The sequence below is a fragment of the Tauraco erythrolophus genome, chromosome 1, assembly GCF_009769465.1.
Source record: "Tauraco erythrolophus isolate bTauEry1 chromosome 1, bTauEry1.pri, whole genome shotgun sequence".
In the NCBI taxonomy this organism is placed as follows: domain Eukaryota; kingdom Metazoa; phylum Chordata; class Aves; order Musophagiformes; family Musophagidae; genus Tauraco; species Tauraco erythrolophus.
The window spans coordinates 36,598,158-36,620,753 of NC_141465.1; the positions used below are offsets into that span (position 1 = coordinate 36,598,158).

The 22,596-nt window shown below is 40.2% G+C and overlaps 1 protein-coding gene across 5 annotated transcripts; it reads right to left on the minus strand.

The window, feature by feature from the left end:
* Positions 1-4,167: 4,167 nt before the first annotated feature.
* On the minus strand, positions 4,168-19,115 carry U2AF1 (U2 small nuclear RNA auxiliary factor 1). Of its 5 annotated transcripts, none has more exons than XM_086618386.1 (8): positions 19,046-19,115; positions 16,426-16,513; positions 12,769-12,835; positions 9,393-9,442; positions 8,696-8,794; positions 7,348-7,481; positions 6,914-7,006; positions 4,168-4,424 (listed from the first exon to the last, which is right to left on the minus strand). In XM_086618386.1, exons 1-8 carry the CDS (start codon positions 19,087-19,089, stop codon positions 4,286-4,288), a joined length of 714 nt encoding a protein of 237 aa, XP_086474512.1. In that variant the 5' UTR covers positions 19,090-19,115; the 3' UTR covers positions 4,168-4,285. The 5 variants fall into 5 exon arrangements, with proteins under 5 accessions (XP_086474512.1, XP_086474519.1, XP_086474526.1 ...); XM_086618393.1 differs by lacking the exon at positions 12,769-12,835 and adding an exon at positions 13,635-13,701; XM_086618400.1 differs by lacking the exons at positions 12,769-12,835; positions 19,046-19,115 and adding exons at positions 13,635-13,701; positions 14,288-14,318 and having other exon boundaries at positions 16,426-16,507.
* Positions 19,116-22,596: the final 3,481 nt, after the last annotated feature.

The following is a 22,596-nucleotide window of genomic DNA, read 5'->3' on the forward strand; positions in this document are numbered from 1 at the left end:
GCTAGTCTGTTGGCAGCAGATCTGGTTTGTTAGATTCCACAAGTCCAACCTACAGCTGAAACTTTAGATCAATGGAATTAACAGCTTTTTTGGCAGTAACCTCCAGCAGGAAAACGAGGACCTTCTAAAGTGGTTCTGGCCCTGCTGCAGAAGTACTACGGGACTGCGGTATAGGAGAGCAGCGTCCTTCCATTAGCGGTTCTTCTTGCTGGAGGTTACAATTTTATAAGAAATAAAACATGACATGCATTAAGCGCATTGCTGACGAGGAAGGATCCTCCACGTAGTTCAGGAGACACGCTCCATTTTTCATACATGTGGATTTAACAAATTGAATATTGCAAAAGGAATTTGGAGACATTTGTAAAAAAAAGTAACACTGGCTAATCTGATGAATTCAGAAATACTTGTGCGTAGCTTTAGAATGTGTAATGTATCAATTCAACATGAAGATATATTGATTTATTCCACAGACATTTGGCTGCAATTCTTTTTTTTTTTCTTCAAAATTGAAATTCACGCACTCCAAAGTAAAATCATGCTCTACGGTAACACAGCTCAGCTTCATTCTTGCAATAAAAGGCTAATTAACACAACTACAAACATTCTCTCCTATGACAGCCTTGCCTATTACTTCCTTACCTTTTTAAGTGAGCATGCACCAACTCGAAGTTCATTTCGTAGCTCTTGACTTTTCCTGAAAAGGACTGGTTTTTGGGGCAGTCATCAGCACAGCAGCATCAGCAGTTACAAACGTTTGGAGAATGGAGTAATTAACATCCTCCCCAGCAACTGCTATCAAAGCAGTTTCATTTCTTGTGTATTAAAGACAGTACACTCGGTTTAAGGCACTGCTGTAAAATAGTGGCAATGGACACAGTTGTCAACGCCCAAAGTTTTGCACCTTGAGGAATGCAACACTAGGAATAATTATCTTTAAAAAGCCACAATCACTCTCAGTTACTATTTTCTTCCATTAAATATGCTCCTTCTGTCAAAAAATGAGCCTTATTCTCTACAGATCACCACAACAGAAACTTGCAGGATCTCTCAACAAGAACCCTTACCAATTGAAAAAAACCTACATCAAAACCCCAACTCCTAACCCTAAGTTGCACTCTTTTGATACTTCTGCTTTGTCAAGTAAATACGTAGAGGCTGGTTTTGGGAGTTTTTTTTGTTGTTTCAGTTTGTTTGGTTTTGTGTGGGTTTTTTTGGTTTTTTTTTTTTTGAGTTCGCAACATGCTCCACTAGCTCTAAAAAACAGAAGGCAGAGAATCATTCGAAAAGTAGCTAAGGATTTGAAACTTGTAGTCTACGATGTCCTCATTAGTCATTTAAAGAGTAGCATCCCATCTAAAGGAAAGGGATAATTTTTGTCAGATTCTTATAAAAAAAGGCTTTATTTTGAACAAGTTTTCTCCATTTGGTTTTACAGTCTCAACATACATCATATTCATGGACAAGCAGCATTTTCACAGAATAAGAGCCAAATACAAAGAAGAGGAAGCCACTTGGGATTAACAGTTTCAACCTAATTGACTCAGACTTCAGAAAATACTGTATGCTGTCACTTATTTGAGGTAAAGGAATTCCATAAATTAAGATCCACTGTTTAACAGAAGAGTCAACAATGAAACACTTGTGAGAAGTAGGGGTAAAAAAAAAAGTCTTAGAGTAAGACACTGTGAGCAACAATAGAAGGGGGAGGTAGGATTTCCACTTGGTTTGTATTGATAAGCCAACAGTTTGGACTACCATGTGTAAGTTTAAACAAATTTGTGCAGTTTAAATTTCAAGTTTGACGATTTTTACTGGCAGTATAGTCTTAAAAGGTGAATCTAACTGAAGATATGTTATGAGCTTACTTTATATGCCGAATGCTGTCACTTGGCAATCATTACACAATCAGGTAATAATGTGAGCACCAGTTTTTTTTTCCTTTCAGTATCCAGTAAAATCCACTGCTTTCAGTGCCCATTATGACATATTCCGTTACACAGTTAATTTTGGGTAGCTGTGCAATTAGGCCATAAAATGATGCATTTGGTGGAATTCAAGATTGCTTTCTTAAGAAAAACTGTATTGAGGAAGAGAGAAATCAACCTTCTGCTATTTGCTCATGCAAAAATACACCTGCAGTTTAACAGGGTTTAGACAAATAGACGAAAGCTGTTACAGGGACAGATTTATACTAGTTTAAAACTAACTTGTTTATAGAGCAAATCAGCTTGTGTCATTAAACTGTGTAAAAAGGATCTTTAACATTTTTAAATAGTATCCATACTATACTAGATACTGTTTTAAAAAACAGTAAGACTAAACTTACCTTTTTTAGCTTGAGATTTAAATTAGCTCACTAATAATGCTAAAGCTCACTGAAGAGGAAATGGAACTGGATTCATACCCTGTAAACTGCAAGAATTAAATTATCAATGTTAAATTCCTAATGCCTAGCAGAAACACCATAAGGTTTCGGTTCCACCATTTATTGTCAGGTACTGGTCAATTTCTTCCAGCAAAAAGAAAGCATAATTTGATTTATGTACTTGCACAAAACATAAGCAGTGAAGCCATCTTCATATAGAGAGATACATTTCTTGAAAAAGGTTACTGGCAAAATAAGCTCCACAAATCTGGTTGGCCAAACCATCCAGTGCGAACAAAATAAATTCAAACAGAATTGGTGCAAGAATTTAGTTGCAGGAGGCAAAGCAGATTCATTTAAAGAAAGGTCATTTTCAATATTATTTTGTTTGCCAACTTCAAGTTCGAGCGAGCAAAATGGTTTTATATTTATTTTGGAGGCAGAGGGAAGCTGGTTGGTTAATCTGGCTGTGTAACACTTCGATATCCTTTCTGTTTTTGGTTTTTTTTTTTTTTTTAATAATAATCAAGGAGCAGATTTATCATTTAGCAAGTTACCTGACTTAAAACTAAAAAAGCACTAGTAAATCTCTCCCTCATTGGAAAGCTGTATTGTACTACATAGCTTCATGCACCATAAAGTTCTATCTTGCAGAAATATAAACACTGACCAACACTTCTTGATGTTACGCTTTGCATAAAAGCGGACACGAATGAAGTTGAACTGCAAGTCAGCCATTGAACAAACTGTCTCAAGATGTTCCTGCAATGTTTCAATTAGAGCTTTAACTCCTTAAGACATACACAACCTATGATGTATAGCTATTGTGCAATTCAATTAGAACTCAGACAGAAAAGGAAGATGTCTTGTTTGTGAAGAAACTGCCATCTACCCATTAGCTTTTATCACACTTCAGGCTATCAGAAAGCAAGTAGAGGTGGAAAAAACAATAAATTATTTTCCACTAGCATCTGATTAGTTTTTATGACCTTGAATGCTAATGAAATGCTTTTCATTAAATGACAGCAAGAGAAAATAGTGGGGGAAAAAAAAAAAAAAATCAGTCTTAAGAAAATTGGTCCTTGTATTTAGGACCTTTCATTTCCTTCAGTAGATCATATGTATCATGTTGCACAGAGCATAAGTTTGTTTCTTTTACAAAAAAACCTCAACGGCCTATTATGAATCACTGCAATAAAAATATTACTTTTTTTCCACACTGTGCTAGGCAATTTTCTTTCCAGATGAGGAATTTAGTCAAGAATCATAAAAAAAAAATTGAACTCTGAACTCTGGCACAGCCAGGAGTAGCAACTCAACTACTCCAGAGTGCTTAGAAAATAGGCTTTAGATTTTACACCAAGAAATTGGATTTATTGTAAATGCCACAGTCACATTGATAGACAGAGCACAGACTTCTGGTAACAAACAAACATACATTTTTGTAACTAAGCGTTTCTACTTGGTAAATAAATGCATTTCGCACAGCCTTCCTTTTAAATGTGCCTAAACTAACCTAAATAAGCAGACAGCATAGCAGAAAAGGGAAACTTATGTGAGTAACTGTTTCTTAAGCAGTATATTATTTTTACTATGTATATAATATTTTATATTATATACACACACATTTTCATCAACAGTTCAAATTATACCCGAATAAAAAAAAACCCAAACAAAACTGGCGCTTCTCCAATACATTTACCACCTTTCCCTCAGGCATAGTTAATCCAGGTATTTGTCAAGATAGAGGAATGACAGTTAAAAAGACTCCCCCCACAAGAAACAAGTTACACAAAGAATACTGTATCACTACAAATTTTTTATTCAGAAGCCCATCTTTAAAAAAAAATCTCATTATGAACTTGTTTGGTCAAACTACAACACTTTCTAGCAGACATACAGTAAAAATGGCATGGCTCAGAATCGACCAGATCTTTCACGATCTCTTGACCGCCTCCTATCACGTTCACGTCCTCCTCCTCCACCACCACCACCTCCACGACCACGATCTCTGGATCTAGACCGACGTTCACGGGACCTCGACCTGGATCTATGCCTTCAAAGAAAGTTTTAACATTTTATTGTTTCATCGCATTCAGCAATTTACTTGCAGTACCACACAGTGGGACACGTTAAGGATGGATGTAAGTAATGAGGGAGAGGAAAGACAATGTGGCATTAGAAGGATTGGTGAATTGGCACTGAGGCTGTAGAACCAGGTATTTACAAACTGAACAAACTTAATACCAAGGAGCTAACACGTATCATTAAAAGACTCAACTGTTCACTGCTGGTCAGCCATTACAACAGGTGTGCAAAACTTAAGGATGTAGGGGAACCAAATGGACTGTTACACAGCTGTTAAATTAAAGCAGCAAGAGAAGGGGACACCTGTTTCTGCAGTTATGAATAGCTCTTCACAACACACAGCAAAAACTTACAGCTGTTTCTAAGTCCTATCCTACTAAATGAACTGCATTAATTTGCAACTACAAGTAAATTCTTTTTTATGTTTTGTTTCCCCATCCCCCTTTTTTTCCTACCCCCTCCTTCCAGAAGCCATCAGCATTTACAAATAATTTTCCCTGCCTCTGAGGTCGATGACTTAAATTCAGTAAGAAAGCTAAAATCACCCAGAATGTACTGCTAAGACAGCTACTATGGATTTATAGCTCGTATGGCACTTGTCAATGAAGAGTGGTTTAAATGTTTTTAAGCATTTTATAAAAGTCAATTTTATATAATAGGTGAACAGTACAGTTTTAAATAGATGTGGAAATTACAGCAGAACTAAAAAGCTCAGGGACACAAATGCTATAAGTCTAATTTGCAGAATATTGTTCCATAGGGAGATGTTATGGGGTGGAAGTGCATGGGGTGACAAATTTTACAATGACAGAGACACAAGCATAACTCTTGCATACCAACCACTGAGCTGTCCAGAATTACTAAATTAACCTATTATTAAAAAGTTCTGGTTTACCATCCTTTTTTCTACTCAAAAAACTTTGATGTATTTAATTCTGTGTAGAACTAATTTCAGGTGAATCTATTTTATACAACATACCTGTGAAACCCCACTGACACAAGAACTGATTTTTTTTTTTTAATATCAAGCCTCACTGCTAAGCTGTGACAGCTTTAGCTGCACAAAGAACTTAAATAGGGCCAATAAAGACAAAACTAGATGGACGATTCTGCTATTCTGTTTTACCACAGACTGAAATTGGGCTATGGGTAAAACAATCGTATTCAAAAACTTGAACACACAAATTTGATCTTTCTTGCAATAAAAGGTGATACCTTTTAATTAACCTTACTAAATCCAAGAGATTCAGATTCACAGAAGTGACCAAAAGGCTAATACAAGAGACAATACTTGGCCTTTTTCATAAGTCATTCAAGCATCTTAAAAGCTTACATTTAAGTTTAAATTATTAACTGCAATGTATTAGGAAAGCATTTAGGCACAAATACATATGCCTAAGCAACACGGTCTACGCTTTCCAAAGTTAAATTCATCCTCACAAATTCTAAGACACTGCCAATTGGAGACATTTATAAGAAAAGCGTGTTCACAATCCCAGGCTCCTTCTGCAACTGAAAGAAACCTGTAAGATATTGCTCTATGTAAACGAAAGCTCAGCAATTTTGGAAGCCTAACCTAAATAGCAAGGTCCTAAAAGCAAGCAAACTGAATCCAGCTCAAAGTGAACCATCCACAAGACAAGTATAACGATAACAGCAGTGCTATAAGCCTTTCTACAAGGTACCTTAATAAAGAAATAATTTAATATAAATATATAATAAAATGTATCTTTCGCAATCTTTTTTTGCGATTAAGCAAAATTACTATTCCTCTGCCCTACTGAGAATTCATATCAAGAAGGGTCACACTGTGAGGCTAGTGTTAATAAAAAGTGAGCTCAACACAGTGCCTGCCTGCTACTAACAGTAAGGAATGAATACAGGCTAGAAGAGTTGGCTATTAACTGTAAAAAACAAGTAAGGCTCAGTCCTGAAGATAATCTATAGATGCACTTGATTGTGCATAAGGCTGCAAGCGGTCAATCTGGTCCTGCCAAAACGCCCATTAGCCAAGTAGCCTGCTTCTACCAGAGGCCACGAGCAAGTACGTTTAGAAGAGAATAAAGTAGAGAGCAAGCATAAAGCAAAGCTTCTCCCAGATAACGTCCTCCTGTAACAGTTCAGTGTTTGGAGATTTGAACCACGGGTAGGTCCCTATGCACTTAAGTCAGTGAGTATGCTTCTCCTTGAACCCTGCTTTCTCTTAAAGCCACATCAACCTTCAGCATCCACAGCACAGCAAGAAGCACCGTAACTTTTTTTTTTTTTAAACAAAGACCTATTCCTTTGCTCTAGACTGGCCACTTGCTAGCTTCACTTGATGTCTTTTCATTGGCATGTGTCAGAACTGCATTAGAAAAAACAAGAGAGGGCTTAAGTTTGAAGATTTGCCTTTAGCATTTTCAGCAACTGATCCTTAATTTACGTGGTTTAATTGTGTTTAAAAGCAAAACTTACTTTTTACGACGCCGCCCGTACAACTCGCGTCTTAACTCTCGAGAAATGGGCTTCAAATGCATAAAGTTGCAGAAACCTCCTCGTGTACACTCTCTGAAACAGAATTCAACAGACACAGTTAAAATTCCCAGCTCTGCACTGTACGTTTGCCCAAAGCCCTAGTGGACCTCTGGCCATCTAAAAGTTAGTCACCTCTAACATTAAAACCAGTACATTGCGAGTATCATTTACTGACACCAACTTACTCCTAGATCGAAATCCTAAGACGACGGCAAAATTCAAGAGGTTGATTGCAGGTCCTCCCTACTAACATCACCTGAAGTGGTTTTCTTCCTACGCTAAGCTACACACAAAAGCCACACCCAAGCAACCAGCACAGGGTGGTGCCTGCATTTCGGAAACACTGTCACAGGCAAACAGGAAGTCACTTTTACCCCATTTCGTATTGACGGCAACAGGCCTCTCTGAAGTCAGTCACAGGTGAAAGCTCAGCATGAATGGGCTGTCCATTAAACCAGCGATTGTTCAGGTCAATCACAGCCTTTTCTGCATCTTCTTCACGGCGAAACTAAAAGCAAAATGAACATTTTTCTCCCGTTACAGAGAACCAACAGCAGCAGATCAAAGATTCCCATCAAATCAGTTGTGCAATATCTGAGTCTTAGGACTAGTGATCAAAATAGAAGCTACTTCAATATTCATGGAACAGTCAATCAAGGGTAAAGATGCTAGCTTCTCATGAATCAGGACTCAGAGCTATTCAAAACATTGATATTTCCCCTTAATTATGTTCTATTTGGTCTTTTGAGTTTTGTGGCTTGTATTGAAAGATGATAGAAGATACTTAGTTTTCTTAGTAGAACTTTAAAGAAAGAGAATGCTTAAGAGTTCTAATGCTTAGAACACTAATGCTCCAGGGGTAATGGATTTTTTCAAACATTTTAACAAAATCTGCATGAGAACTCAAGCTCTCAGTAATTTAAATTGGAACTTCCACAAATCTGATCCTGTTTCATGATGAAAGTAAAACTTAAATTTGAAATTCCTTTTCACAGCTAATCACCTTCAAATTTTTAAAAACAACTTTTTGTTTCCAATTATGAGCTACACAGCTGAGAATTCTAGGCATGAAAATACTTTGCATCCCATTTCCAGGGAATGTACAGTAGAAATATTCAAACTCTCTCACGCCTCCCTCACACACAATAAAATTTCTGCAGGTAACACCTTTGTACTCATTATTCAAGAGATACCAATAACTTAAGAGCTAAATCTAAGTGCTCCAGTGTGCACCTTAAAACAGCCAGATACTGCCAAAGGTAACTTGATTACAGTATCCTTTGTTTAACTGGGAAGTTAGAAAATAAATGCATCTGTTGAAAATAAACACACCTGTTGCGAATAAACCTGTGCTCATAATGAAGTGCTGAAAAACCAGTGTGATGGGAAGACAGGCCTCAAATTAGTCCTGGCAAACTAAACAGTCCAGTGGTGGTGACTGTGTTTGTAATGATGTGAAAAAAAAGTGTTAATCTTTATGAAAGTGACACAGGTTTTGACTATCAAGAAAGCTTCTCATCATCCCTTAATCAATCAGATTCCATTCAGATTTCCACTCTTTGCCTTTATACTGTCAAGTTGGAAAGGAGTTTATCTCCTGAAGATTTAGCTACTCACACAAAATTTACAAGCATACTGTAGTTTTTAAAATGGTAAGTTAATAAGCATCACCCCTAAATACCAACCCTATTGATGACATAAACATGTCTCTCTTTATCCTACCTTTACGTATACATTTCCAACTAGATGATCTCCAAGGTTATCACAAACGTTCATCTCCTCAACTTCACCATATTTTTCTTCCATTTCTGTGAAGACCTCCTAAGCACAAAGCAACCAATTAAAAGTTTGCAGCACGTTTGTTACCAAGTACAGAAGTATTGCATTTTGCGGTTAGTAACTAAAATAAAGTCTTCCTTAAAAAGTAATTTTTTTTTTAACATTTCTGATTTTAAAATTAGTACTTGCTTGTCCTGTACTGTGTCCATCTGTTAAGTACAGCACTAACAGGATACAATAAAAAGCTACGAAAAACATTAAGCATACAGTATTTCCGTAATACGCAAGATGCACTGAAAACATGACATAAGCCTTGATGCTACAGTTTTACTTAATTTGCTTTTATATAAATTGAGGTTTTTTTAAAGGTACAGGAAAGAAGGGGATTATAGAACCAACACTACATCATGAAAGTCGCTGATTTTTAAACAAAGTCTATTATAAACAGTGAAGTTAAAGCCAAATTTCCAAGGTTATACCAGGAAATGTTTAGCACTGAAAGTTGTTAAGTTTTATAGGAACACCTGAGGAAACAAGCACTTTTCTTTGAAGCCATCTAATTGTGCTATACAGTGAATCTAACTTATTTCTGTTGACAAATTCACAAACACTTTAATGCATTTTTACATCTTTTACATACCTCAAAGAATTCATCATAATGTTCCTGCATCTCAACATCGCTCACAGCACCTGTAAAAATCAAGAGTCATATCGATTAGAGCCTATATATAAGGAAGAAAGATTTTGATCATACTACAAAATAATCTAGAAAGGCCATCTGGAGCATAAAAGGCACCATATAGCATGGAGCTAACTAATAAGATTATTAAAAATGAGTACATGTGAAGAGCTTTGAGTCCCCAAAGTAGTATGTCAAAACATTATATTGACATGAACAGGTTTTAATCAGAACTGAACTTGTATGCCACAAATTTAAAGGAAGGGGGAAGGAATCACTTGGAAATATCACTTAAATTTAATGTAGTCTCACCCTCTATCTACCAACAATTTTACCTAAACAGAAGGCAAGTGCTTTATCACATTTGCGTATTTTAAAGCATGACTGCAATTTAGTATTCCTGTTCCTAAAGGCAGAATTTCATTTTAACATGACCACCTCTCCAGCATATACACTGGAATTTGAGAGTTCGCAACGTAACATAACCTAGATTTTTTTTTAATTTGCTCAAAATAGTTACTAAAATGACACATTTTTCTCAGTGCCCTCAAAGAAGGGTACCATAATGCTCTGCAATAGAGAGCAATTTTCTAATTTAATTATGAGCATCACTTAATTTTCCTATAGTCCTGCAGAACACCTTTTAGTGCAAGACAAGCTAGCCACATATTCAGGTTAGATTATTTTCATGCTCCAAGCTGGACCTTACGAATGAGCACTGCTTGCCTGCTGCTATAAAAAAAAAACAATGTAAGTTTGGCTTATTTTTCAAAGCATTAAGAATATAAAAATGAATTTCTTTTATTTCATCCAGACTAGAGCACTTTAAACTACATTAAGCTGTATACACTAAAGCCTAATGTATTAGCTCTTCAGCATTTAAGTGGTTTATTAAGACCAAGCAGAGCAGTTTTAAAATGAACCCTGTATTTTATGCTAGAAAAATATTCTAGCCTTTAAATTCCAAGTACTACTGTTTTAGTTCACAGAACATGAAAGACAAGAAACTGAGCCAACAAAGCTGACTTTATTCACTTCAGGCTGCTATGAAAAAAAGAGTCGCTTTGGGCTCAGTCATTTTTGGCTAATATTACCATTTGGATGAAAGTTACATTTTTCTTCAAAGGCTCTAATATTAAACAGCCACACTCTTTGGAACTGTAATTACTTTTCCTCCACCCAGCTCACCTCCTGAAGAAGGCTAAGGGGCATTTGTTATATAGTTTAGGCTAACAACATTTCTGTGTTTGAAACATGTTTGCTTTTAAGACCTTTCTTCTTCCCCACAGTTGTATAGCAAATTAAGGAAATATCAAACATTACACCAATATTTGTAGACAGTTTAATACTTAACTATATTCCCACGGTTCTGCCAACACCACTGATAACAGCTTGCTAATACTTAAGGATTTTTTTTGTTTGTTTTAAAGATATCAGACAGGGGCTCTGAGCCACACTGGGAATAACTACTTTTTACCAGATGGACAAGTGCTAAAAACATATAAGGATATTCCATTGCCAAATTAGGAGATCATAAGCAACAGTTAGTTAATGACTATTTGTATGTCCTTCTAAAGTGGCAAACATACATATGCACAGGCTTTATAAATATTTATATGCCAGGGCTACCAGTATCTGAACCTGGAGAAGCCCAATTACTAACTGAAATACTCAGGAAAACTACTGCTGTTCAAAACTAAGGTTAATCCTCTACGACGGCAATAGAAAGGAAGACAGTTAAGCAACAACAAAAGCATTAAACAGCTACCCAAGTTACCATTTAAAATACATGCAGTACTTAAGTAGGGACAAATACCAAAAAAACAGGGAGTTTCAGCAGACCTACTGAAGACAGAGCGCCAGCTCTACCACAGAGGGTAAAGTTGGGCTCTGTTGAACAGCTACGCGCTTGTCAAGACAAACTAGTCAGATACCAGCATGGAGGAGGCCAGAGAATCTGTTCAAGACTCTTGCAGCTGCACAATCTCAACAGCTCCACAGACCAAACTGCTGTAACTCTGTGCAAATTAGTTACCAGCGCATTGAGGATTCAGGGACAGAGTGGAAATACCCAACTGTACTTTTTTTTTGTTTACTGAAACTGCATTAACTACCAAGCATCTGCAACAGGAAAGCCTACAAACCAATAGAACTGTTTAAGCATCTAGACAAACTTACATAGCTCATTACGTATCTAGCTTGATTGTGTGACAAAAAACTCCAATTACTTAATTGGGCCATCAGGACTTTAACAACCAGAAGAGACAGTGTTGACTTTTAAGTTAGTGGCTGATTTCACAAAGCATGTCTAATCAAATGCTGGTAACTAATCTGAACTAGTCTATAATCCAACAATCAAAAAAAGGAATAGCCAAACAAAGCTTTATTATCACACAGTCATTATTCACTTCAACAAGAAATATTAGTTAGAAAATAACACCGATCCTTTTTGGTCCTAAATTATTTTTTTTTTTAAATCTTATCCTAATATTGATGATTCCATTACAATGATATATCAGTAATCACAGATCAACAATACTCGTCATTTAACTTCTGCCAGTCTCACAGTAGATGTGTTTTCTTATGTCCATTCCTTCCTCATGAGGAGTCATTAAATTAGCTTGTGACCATACCCAAATGCCTTGCCCTCCTCAAAAGTACTTTTAAAAGATATATTTTCCTAGGTAAATATGAAACTTGGTTTTGAAATTTGCATTTTCAAAGCATGGAAGGAATTTTAAGCATGCACCTATCCAAAAAGGACAGCTGCCAGAAGGGAAGCATTTGTCAGTCAAAGTGTATTCTTCCAAAGTAGACTCTAAATAGAAGCTGCATTAACCTAGGACAAAATTTCTGCATGCAATCTGAAAAGTTTCAAATTCAAGTTCTCTTAACGTTTACAGAGCAAGAAATTTGTTCTGGATGAAGTCAACATGTTATTGTCCTGCTCTTTTAGACAGTGGAACCTAATGGATAGCACAAAACATACAGAAGAGCATTCCTAGGATGCAGGCAACTGGCAGGGAGGAAGGCGGAGGGAAGAAAGCAGCGCAACCGAGACTGCTTTACAGGGGAAATACAATTTCAATCCTTTTTGATTCAATAGATGGTATTCGGATTCCCCTCAGAGTTTTGGGAGCAGGGAGGAAGGTGAGTGGGACAAAAAGGTTTTTGGTTGTTTTTTTATATATATTTTTCTTGTGTGCTTGTTTTGGACACATTTAATGAAACGTGGTCAGTTTGATCTGTTAAACTAAAATGGTAGACCAGCTTAAGTCGACACTGAGCTCTGACAATCAAGCCCAGGGAACCAGTGAAGGAACTTGTATGAACTTACAGCGCAAACCGTCAGCAGACTGGGAAGAGTTTTGAGGGTTACGGTAAATGTTCAAGAGGGCAATGGTCTGAAATACAAAACGCAACAACTTTATATTATGGAAATAATTTTAACAAGAAACCGGTTTCCTTTTGGGTCGCTTTAGCCGAGTCTGTGCTGAAAGAGAGGTGGTTATTCTCTCCCAAGAAGGAGAACTTTCACTCAGCTGGTGACCTTTCTGAATCAACCTAACACTGTAAAGTAATAGAGATCTCATGATACTCCATTATTGTATTTTAAAAATTTTATTCACCAATATTACTATAGAGGGGTTTTGCATGATTTCAGGCAGGTATGTAATAGCTGGCATCCAGACACATCCAGGCATTCAAATTATAAGCATAATAATTAGTTTGAATTTAGTTTTACTGCATGGTTTCTTAGGAGCAAAACCCCAGGAAAGTAATACAATAATTACAGCATAACATGAAATCTCCATTTTCCTAAAAAAGTTAACATGAAAGAAAACCCATACTTTTGGGAAACTTACCGTACATATGTGCCTATTTTTTTTTTGTAAAATCAAGAATTTGAGAAATGTCTGCAGGTTAACCCTTTAAAAAGAATGCAGTGTTACTAAGCAATCAATTTTCACTTCGCAGCACAAAAAAGAATCTGCATCAAGTCCAATTTATGCAGTCAATTCTGCATTCTGAATCGCACACATTTGACAAGTTCTTGATCTATGCGCAAGACGAGTTCCGTCACTTGTCCTGTTTGCAACAGCTTTATGTCAGCAGCTCAGAAGCCAACATTATTTTCTCATAATTAGGAGTGGGCTCTTTAACACCATTCTTTAAAAAAATTTCTCCAACTGTGGGACTTACAGTGTGAGCCGTCAGCCGTCTGTGCACTGTTTTGGGGGTTACGATAGATGTTTTGAATCAAGATGGTCTGCGGGGAAAAAAAATAAAAAGGGGAATTCTACTGGCTGCTGTGCATATAATAGACAATTGCAAAGAGACAACTTGTTTGCAAACAGCTAAAAGTAGTATTTTATTCTTAAGATTTCCTTTTGTATTTGTAGAATATCTTCCAAAATTGCATCCAGACCATCATATTATGAAAACAGTTTTAATTAACCACCAAGAAAGAGCTGCATTTGTCTCAACAGCTATCCTCAAAATGGGAGTTGTGAGGCACAGTAACCTAAAACGTCAGACTACATGACAGTATGGATATGCCTAGCTTTAAGACCAGATTCACTACTGTAAGTCTAAGGGGAAAAAAAAAATAGCGTTATGTGCACAGCATAATACATAATGCCACAGTGTCTAAAATGTTTCACCAGACAGCAAGGTTTTTAGGCAAGAGCTACATCTCATTTTGTGTGTCAGGAATTTCTTGGTGGAATTTCTGTTTAAATAATATAATAGCATCATAGGTTCACATGTTTCCGATCCTTCAAATAATGACAATATCCTTTTAGCCCTTCTGCTTTTTACTTGAAGAATTAGCCCAGGCAGACTTGAAACCTTACATTTGTACCGTTCTTCTTAAAATCAAGTTGTCTGAAAAAACAAACCATGTTTAAGTTAGTAAACTAATATTACAAAAAAATTCCAAATGTCCATATCACTGTAAGCACCTCAAAAATTGAAATTTGATTACTTAAAATACAAGCTCAACGTTAGTTAGTATGAATGGCAATCCCCAAATAATTTTAGCTTACACGGTTATTATTAGTCACATTAAGAATTCAGAACTTAAAAGAAGTCACAGGACCAGCAGTGTCATACCTACATATGCTGCCCACTTAACAGGTAAAGAAAAAATCTGCAACACCACATTTAGAAATCACACATTTGTTTTGTAACAGGTATGGTCATACCAACCAAAGCTTTGTGATTCCGAGGCCCAGGTTTTAAATAACTATGTTTTAGCCTACAATTGGAGAGAGCCAGAAACATGCATATAGTTACAGTGTTTCTGCTGATTGGTGGTAATTTGATCACCCCGGATTGCACGACCTTTCCTAACACAGCGCTTCCATAGAGTAGCTGCACCAGCAACAGAAGATAAAAATATTGTGCCAGTAACTTCCCATTAGTAAGGCATCTGTTCTTCTATTTTCTATCACAGCTGATTACCAATCTGCATACAAATAAAGATTTCTGTAGTGAACCCTACTCACCTGACAGGTAGGTTACAGACATTAAAACACAGTCAGGTGCGATGCTTTAATGGTCCCAGACTTCACTGGATCAATCTGGCCTGCCCTGCTGACCCACTTCAGCTGGCATTGCTAACCGCAGTTTCTAACTCAAAGCTAAAGACTGCACTGACAGAAAAAAACAAAAGTTTTTTTTGTAAAAGATGTAGTTTGAGTTTTGAGTTTTTTGTGTGTTGGTTGTTTTTTTGTTTTTTTTTTTTTTTTTTAACTAACTACTGTGGAAGTTGTCTAATTTAGAAATATTTCTAGTAGCCAACGACCTAAATTCAGGTCTCTAAACAACCAATCACATTTCAGCATGCTCTCCATGTAGGTCAGCAACATGGAGTAGTTTTGTAAATGGACAACATTCTTTTTGAGATACAACATTTATATTAGAAATTATTAAATTCTCAGAAGTGGAAAACTGGTTTTGTAGATGAAGTACCAGCAGCAGTCCCTATCGATCAGCAGCCTAGACAGTCCCCCCTAGAGCTCCCCCTGCCCACTCAACGCACTCGCAAAGTTTAACTCTCACCATCTAACAGCCCAGCACTCTCATCATTCTTACTCCAATTCAGCTAAAATGAGCTTGCAGACACTCCACTGCTATGTAAACTTCACCTTTGTAGGTAAAACTGCTGATAACGCAACAACTTGCACAGGTGCTACTTATCATATACAATATTCCTAAAGAAATCTGTTTACCTGTATACCTTGACAATCAGCAGTGATAGAAAAAGGCAAAGACGACGGTTCTCCAGGAACATAATTTCTGAAGACTATAGAGCTCATATTAAAAAAAACCTATCACCCACTACACCTTTTTTTTGGAGGGGCAGACAGTCAGTCACCCATCATGTCTCTAACAATATTCACACAGCCAAAGATTAAATAATCTGTCAAATGAACTGACGTCTACACCCTCAGCAACCAGGCAAGTTGTTTTCAAGAAACAGTTCTTTCACATTCAAAAGAAGTATGTAAGTTACTCTTGAAACTTAAGAGTCTGGGTCAGTGAACAACCGTTAACGACAGACAAGTCGCTTTTATTTATTAATTAGTTTTCTTCAATTATATGCATAAAGGACTTAAGTTCACACCTTTGAGATAGGTGGAACATGCTGTCACTGTTTGCGATTAAAAAAAATCTGGGACGGGTTAAGTGCCTAAACACCACTGAGAAGGCACACTCACCTGAAAGTTAGCACTGGTTGGTCTCTACTACAGGCAAGCTTACAACAGCATCACTTCCTGCAGCCATTAAGGGTGACAGGAGATAATTAGAAATGCTGGGAGAAGTAAATGGAATATCCACAAAAAAAGCAAAAACCCATATAAACTGGGGCCAAAAGCGAACTAGTTAATCTGGAGCTCGGTAATTATACACTTGTATCTGAGAATCTACGTTTTAAAGAAGCAAGAATATACTTCTACAAGAAAGAAAAAACAAAAGGAAAACAAACCTGGCTAAATGTTGGTTTGTTGTGCAACCGAGAACATCTGTCTCCATGACGACAAGCTCCAATTTTGAAATAAAATGAACAGTTGACTCTGCAAGTTAGAAAAAAATCGAAGTAGTTAGATACCAGAATAGAAAGACATTAGACATTAATATGCAATTTCTGAAAAACGTATGCCCTAAATGCCTTTATCTTCATGTGGGGAAGTAACATAGAAAAAAAATCAAAACCGTACAGGAAAGCATTATATCAAATCTGTTCATGTTCATTTTTCCTTACCCCTAATTTACAGTGAGTCATCTAACCAATTTCATTCGCTACTCAAATTCAAAGTGCACTCATGACACCACCATGGACAGAAGCAATCATATCACTACTGGTTTACCCTTCTGGTTCTCCACTCTTGTCTTTATCGGTTTCATTGAGTGATGGGATGGGAAATAACGTGAAAAACAGTCCAAAAATTTACACTATGAGCTAGGTGGTTGTGTCGCACTTCAAGCAACCCCTTGCCTAGGCAATGTAACCAGCTTTACATCTGATACAGTTGCACCTACCAACGTTTTTTAAACCACCTGTTTGAAGTTATACTCTAAGGGTAACTGAGACTGCTGCCAACACAGTATTTGAAATAATTCAGATAAGAGAAAACACATGTTACAGAGAGAATACAAATAAGAAAAATAATTTAATTAAGTCATTTCCATAAATGTAGTTAATATTTTTAAAAGGAAGCATTTAATATTTTTTTAAACCACAAGCTTTTATTGAATTATCTATCATCTAATGACACCTTCAGAAACTCTGCTGGTTTAGGAATGCCTGTAAAACTCTCACATGTAAGTGTAATTCACATGGAATGATGAAAGAAAATCGTTAAGAAGCTTAGTTACCTTGACCGGGAAAACTGAATGCAAAATTCTGAAGGGCAAGAAAACTATTATGGGCTACAGATGGGTAAGTGAAATAAAAGAACTCTCCTGGAAGAAAGATTATTATTCCCATGCTCATAGTTAACACCAATTCTTTCGCAATCCTATGTAACCAACATCAACTCATGGAAGGGAGAAATATTGAAGTACTAAAGCATATCTAATCTTTAGCAATAAACATTCTACTGTAAAATTGTAACACGATTACTCTTCATTACGTTTTTGAAAATATATACTTAGCATTACGACATACTTACTGTCTTTTCTGAACTCTACCCTGAAACAAAAAAGAAATCTAACCATAAAAATTTCCAATAGTGTCTCCAAGTTCAACAGTTTCTAGAAAGTTCTGCTTGCTTTTTGAACAGAAAAATAAGACCAGTACAGGAATCTCATGCTGCTGTACTTGCACATACTAATAGTGTTAAACTGTAATGCATTTATTTTATCGGAAAGGATGCTACAGTAACAGAGCTCAGGAGAGGCTGCCGATATTGCTTTTCTGACAGACGAGCGAATTGGAACTGGCGTGCAGCACTACAAAGTAGAAGGAAAACAGGAGCCTCACGGCCAGAGGCTGCCAAGAGTAATTTAGTCCAGTAGCAGCACATCGATGCCCCCTTTCATTTTTACGGGTGGAAAAACACGTTGGTTTGGTCAGGCCGACGGTGACCAAATTTTCGTTAGGAGGGTTTTGTAAGTGTGCTTCCAACAACCAGAGAAACTAGAGGCGTTCCCGACGCGTGGAAGGCTGCAGGCAGAAGCCTGAGGATCAGGATGCAGCAGTCGGGGAAATCCTCCGCACCCTGGGGAGGGGGGAGAAATAACCAGTCGCTGTCCTTGCAGCAGAGCGGAAGCTCTCGGGCTGCTGCGAGGGGCAGAGACGCGAACAAAAGAGGAAGAGGAGGCCCTTTCTGGCAGGCGGCGGCGGGAAGCTCGGCACCCAGCGGCCCCGGCCGCTCCCGCCCGCCGCCGGAAAAGCGCAGCCGCCGCGGGGAGGAGGGAGGACGGGGGGGGGGGGGGGGGGGCCGGCAGCGCGCCACGAGGCGCGGGCACGCCCGCATGGCGGCCGGGAGGGGGCGGCGGGAGGAAGTTCCCGGGAGAACGGACCCCGCTCGGCCCAGGAGGGGAGAAGGGAGCGCATGGGCGGGGCCGGCGCCGCGCGGAGCGGGCACGCGCAGGCCCCACGCGGCGGGAGGCGCGCGCGCGCGCCCCCTCTCTTCCTCCCTCCTTGTCCGCGCGCGCACGCGCGCTCCAGCGAGGGGGGGAGGGGAGCGGAGCCGCGCCGCGGGCCCGGGGCAGGGGGGGGAGGGAGGGGAGGGGGAAGAGGGGGAGAAGGGGGGGGGGGGGGGGGCGCGCCCGCCTCGCTTCCTCTTCCCTCTGCGGCCGCGCGCCGCCACGTTCCTGCGCGCGGGGGAGGGGGGGGAAGGGGGAAGGAAACTCTCGGGCGCGCGCCCCGGTGCCCGGGATGCCGCAGGCCGTTGGAGCGGGAGTGGAAGAAACGGGCCGGGCCCCCCCACGGGGGCGGGGGAAGGGAGGGTTGACCGCCACGGTCGGTACAGGCCGCCCAGGCGGGCGCTGCGCGTCCCCGCGCCCCGCGGAACCCGCCACCAGCCGCCGGCCTCCCTCGAGCTCCCCCCGGGACACCGAAGCCGCAGGAGCAGCGCGGGAAGGGTGGATGGGCCACTCACTTGTCCTTCTCTGTTCCGAAAATGGAGGCCAGATACTCCGCCATCTCCCACCGCCCGCCCGCCGGACAGCCCGGCGCCGACCGCGCACGTCACAGCCGCCGCGCCGGAAACACTTCTAACGAGCCCTGCGGGCGGGGGGGGGTGGGGCGGGCACGGCTCTCCGCGCATGCGCGCGGGACCGCCAGCCCCTCATTGGCGGAACGGTGCGGGGTTCTCCCCGCCTCCTCTGGCCGCGCGGGCCCCGCTCGCGCCACGCGCTGCCGCGGGCGCGCATGCGCAGGGGACGCGGCGGGGTCGGCGGGCTGTAGCGGGGAAGGTCCGGCGGCGGCGGGAGCTGCAGGGTTGTGGGCGGTCGTGGTTTGGGCAGGGGCGCCGGCTGCCCACCGGTGCCCACCGCCGGCCTGTGGCGGAATGGAGACCGCCCTGTGGGAACGGAGGGTCTTTCTCGTGCCTGCAAAGACTGGCAGTATCGCGTTGGGAGTGTTGGATCGGTCATAATGCACGTGATGCTCTCCCAGTGGTTCAGCTGGGGGAGTTAATGAAGTGTGGGGTGCCTCTGTGTGCACTTGTGTGCCCATATTCCCTAATTGCACCCGTCTAATTTGGGTGGATGATCTACTTGAGAATATGGTTTAATGGGGATTAGGGATGGTTGGACTCGATGATCTCTAAGGTCTTTTCCAACCTAGAAATCTATGAATCTATGAATCTATGTCTCCCATTCTTCAGTGTGATGTGGCCATCGGGGTGTTGTACCCAATGGTACAACCTGAATGTCGCCAGAGCTAAGCTCAGAGCAGAAGAAAGACAAATTAGCCAGTGGCTCAAGGACGTTGAGTAGCCTCTGATGGCTAGAGGGCATGACAACTCAAAAGATGGCAATCTGGAAAAGAAAGACTGAAAGCAGGCAAGAAAGAAGGGCTTGCTGGGGCACAGCATTCAGAGATGTTTATATGATTGTAGAGAAGATAAGGATGGTTCTTAGAAGCTGAAGGGTCTTCCTGCAATTAGTCATCAGTACAAAGGATACTGACAAATCCAAATTAGACCTTTGTTATCACTGCTGAAATAAAGTAATTGCTCGAAGGCAGGAAGCTGCAGGTTCTGAAGGAGTTTAAGTAAAAGTTGGATGAGCCGCAAAGAAAAATAGGCATTTTAATTCAAAGCAGAGTGGAGGGTAGGACCCAATTCTTTCTGGTGATTCTGGGAAGTTTCATGGAATTATGGGCCAAAAGCTGCAAATTTTAACAAAGTGAATTGAAATTTTTGAAACGGCATAGTAATGCATGTGGAAGACTGTGATGCTGTGCAGCCTGATCAGTGTTTGCAACAAAAGTGGTGTTCCAGTCTGAAAATCTGTGCAGGAAAGTGAACTTACTGATTTTGTTAATGCAGAAAAGAAGGACCGAGCACTCAGTGTACTACAAGTAAAATTAGTCTTTTAGATGTTTTGGAATTCCCTGAAACATTTACAAATATGTTTTATTTCACCTAGTGTTCACAGCCCCAATTTTAGTCAATAGGACTATTAGCAAGCACAAGTGCTCACTGTGTTGTGCCCTAACAAACTTAACAGCAGGTCCAGTTCTGAGGAAGTAAACTGAAGGGTTTTTTTTTACTCCAAAGGATTTTTAAAATGCATCTACTTAAAAAAATTGAATGACAATTTTAGTAATATTTTGCTGCTTCCCAATGAAGGGAGTCTGATTGCTTTCTGTGACACCTTCTGGAATTCCTCATGTGTTTTGAGCTGATTCAAAGACGCTGTGACCCATCATAGGACAAGGACGGCTCTATGTCCTGCCATGTTCCTTCTGTACATACTCTCGGGATGTAAAATTCACCTGCTCTCTGCTGCTGCTTGCTGAGACGACAAAAGGTTTCTGCTAGAACTACTGCCACATACAGACAAATTAACTTCCCTTCGGTCCTTCCTCCTGCAATCCCCGACTTCCCTTCAAATTCACAGTTGTGATCCAGGTGTTAGAAGCAGAAATCCCTGATGAAGTCTGAGAAGATCTTGTTACCAGAGAACAGATACTGCTCCTTAGCTTTGCCTTGCAGCGTATGTGCCTGGTAAGGTTTGTGTGTTTAGATGCACTTTCTTTGCCTCAGCTGCTCACTGTTGATCTGCATCCCACCTAGGCTTACCACTGCAGTTCGAACTCGCTAAACCAGTAAATGCCAAAGCTTGCAAATAAGAGTGATTTCTTGCTCATGTAGTGAAGCGCACTGGCTCTCTGACCAGTTCAGTGAGGGCCAGAGCTGGCACGAGGGAAGATCGGAACTGCTGCAGCTATAGCTTGGAGCGAGGGTGATGAAGGAGTGGGACACCCCCTTTCGATAGCAGCGTGCTGTTAGATCAGTTGGTGGGAACCTGCTGTGAGTCTTGACTCAAGGCCAAGTCGTCAGGCGGAACTACAACTGCAGTGGCCTGCAATGAGCTCTGACAAAGTAGAAGTTCCTAGTGATTTTCGTTTGTCACTGAAAGCAGCCTGCAATGTGTGTTGACGGAGTATATGCTTTATGTAATAAGCAGAACAAAATTGCATTGATTTTTGCTTTAATGTTTTTGTTAAAGCCTTCAGCTAAAATATGTTGAAATACGTTTTTCCTGGGGAATTAAAATCTGTTTTCACTATCTGAAATGCACTGGTTCTCACTCCTTATCTTGTAAAGACCCCGTTCACTTTAGATTTCTCTTTGCTCTGGCTTGCCTGGTGTACTGCTGAGAGCAAGAAACCTTTTCCAGAGTGTGGGTTTCTCTTAGACACTCTGTAAGTCAGTTGTGCTGAAGTCTGCTGACCCTGGGATCCATGTTTCACAGACCTTGTGACAGGTAACTTGACCTGGCGATGCTATTAGGAAACAAAAGAAAACAGCTGCTCCCATGTTGGGAATATGCCTTTGTACATCACAAGCAGAAATCTTATGATGCCTCCAGCAAAAGTAGATGCCTAAAATAACTCATTAGGAGTACAAGCTGAAAGAGAAAATTACACAGAGTTCTGCTTTGTGGCTTGTGGAATCGGTGCGGCGCTGGTAGTGGTTGACTGGGTCGAGAGTACTTGCCTAGTAATATCTTTTCTCTATTTTGTAAAACAGTAGTCCTAGAACCAGGACTGCACCTTGCAGGTCATGCAACTATCAAAAACCAAACCCAACCGTATCTTGCTCTTTATTTTCTCAGCAATCCTCTGTACCAGAGGTGCCCCTTACACTGGAGACAGCGGAGTCCATCCCCACCAGAACTTTATAACCCTCTGCCTCTTTTGATGTCCCGTTATCCTTCTTGTGCTCACACCGGCTGTGCATGTGCCGACAAGACTGGCACCACGACGCACCAGAGCAGAAGGGTGCTGCGCCTGCATCCTACCCGTGGTGTGTCAGGGGGAGGGTATCTGTGCTTTGCGTAGTAATAGCAGTCAGTCTTTTAATGTGTTTCTTCCTTCCATAGGTATCTAAAAATAAGTTGAGAAATGAAACAAAATGTCTTTTTGTGTGTGAGTTCATGATACGTCAGTAAGCTTGTAATTAATCTGGTGTCAAAG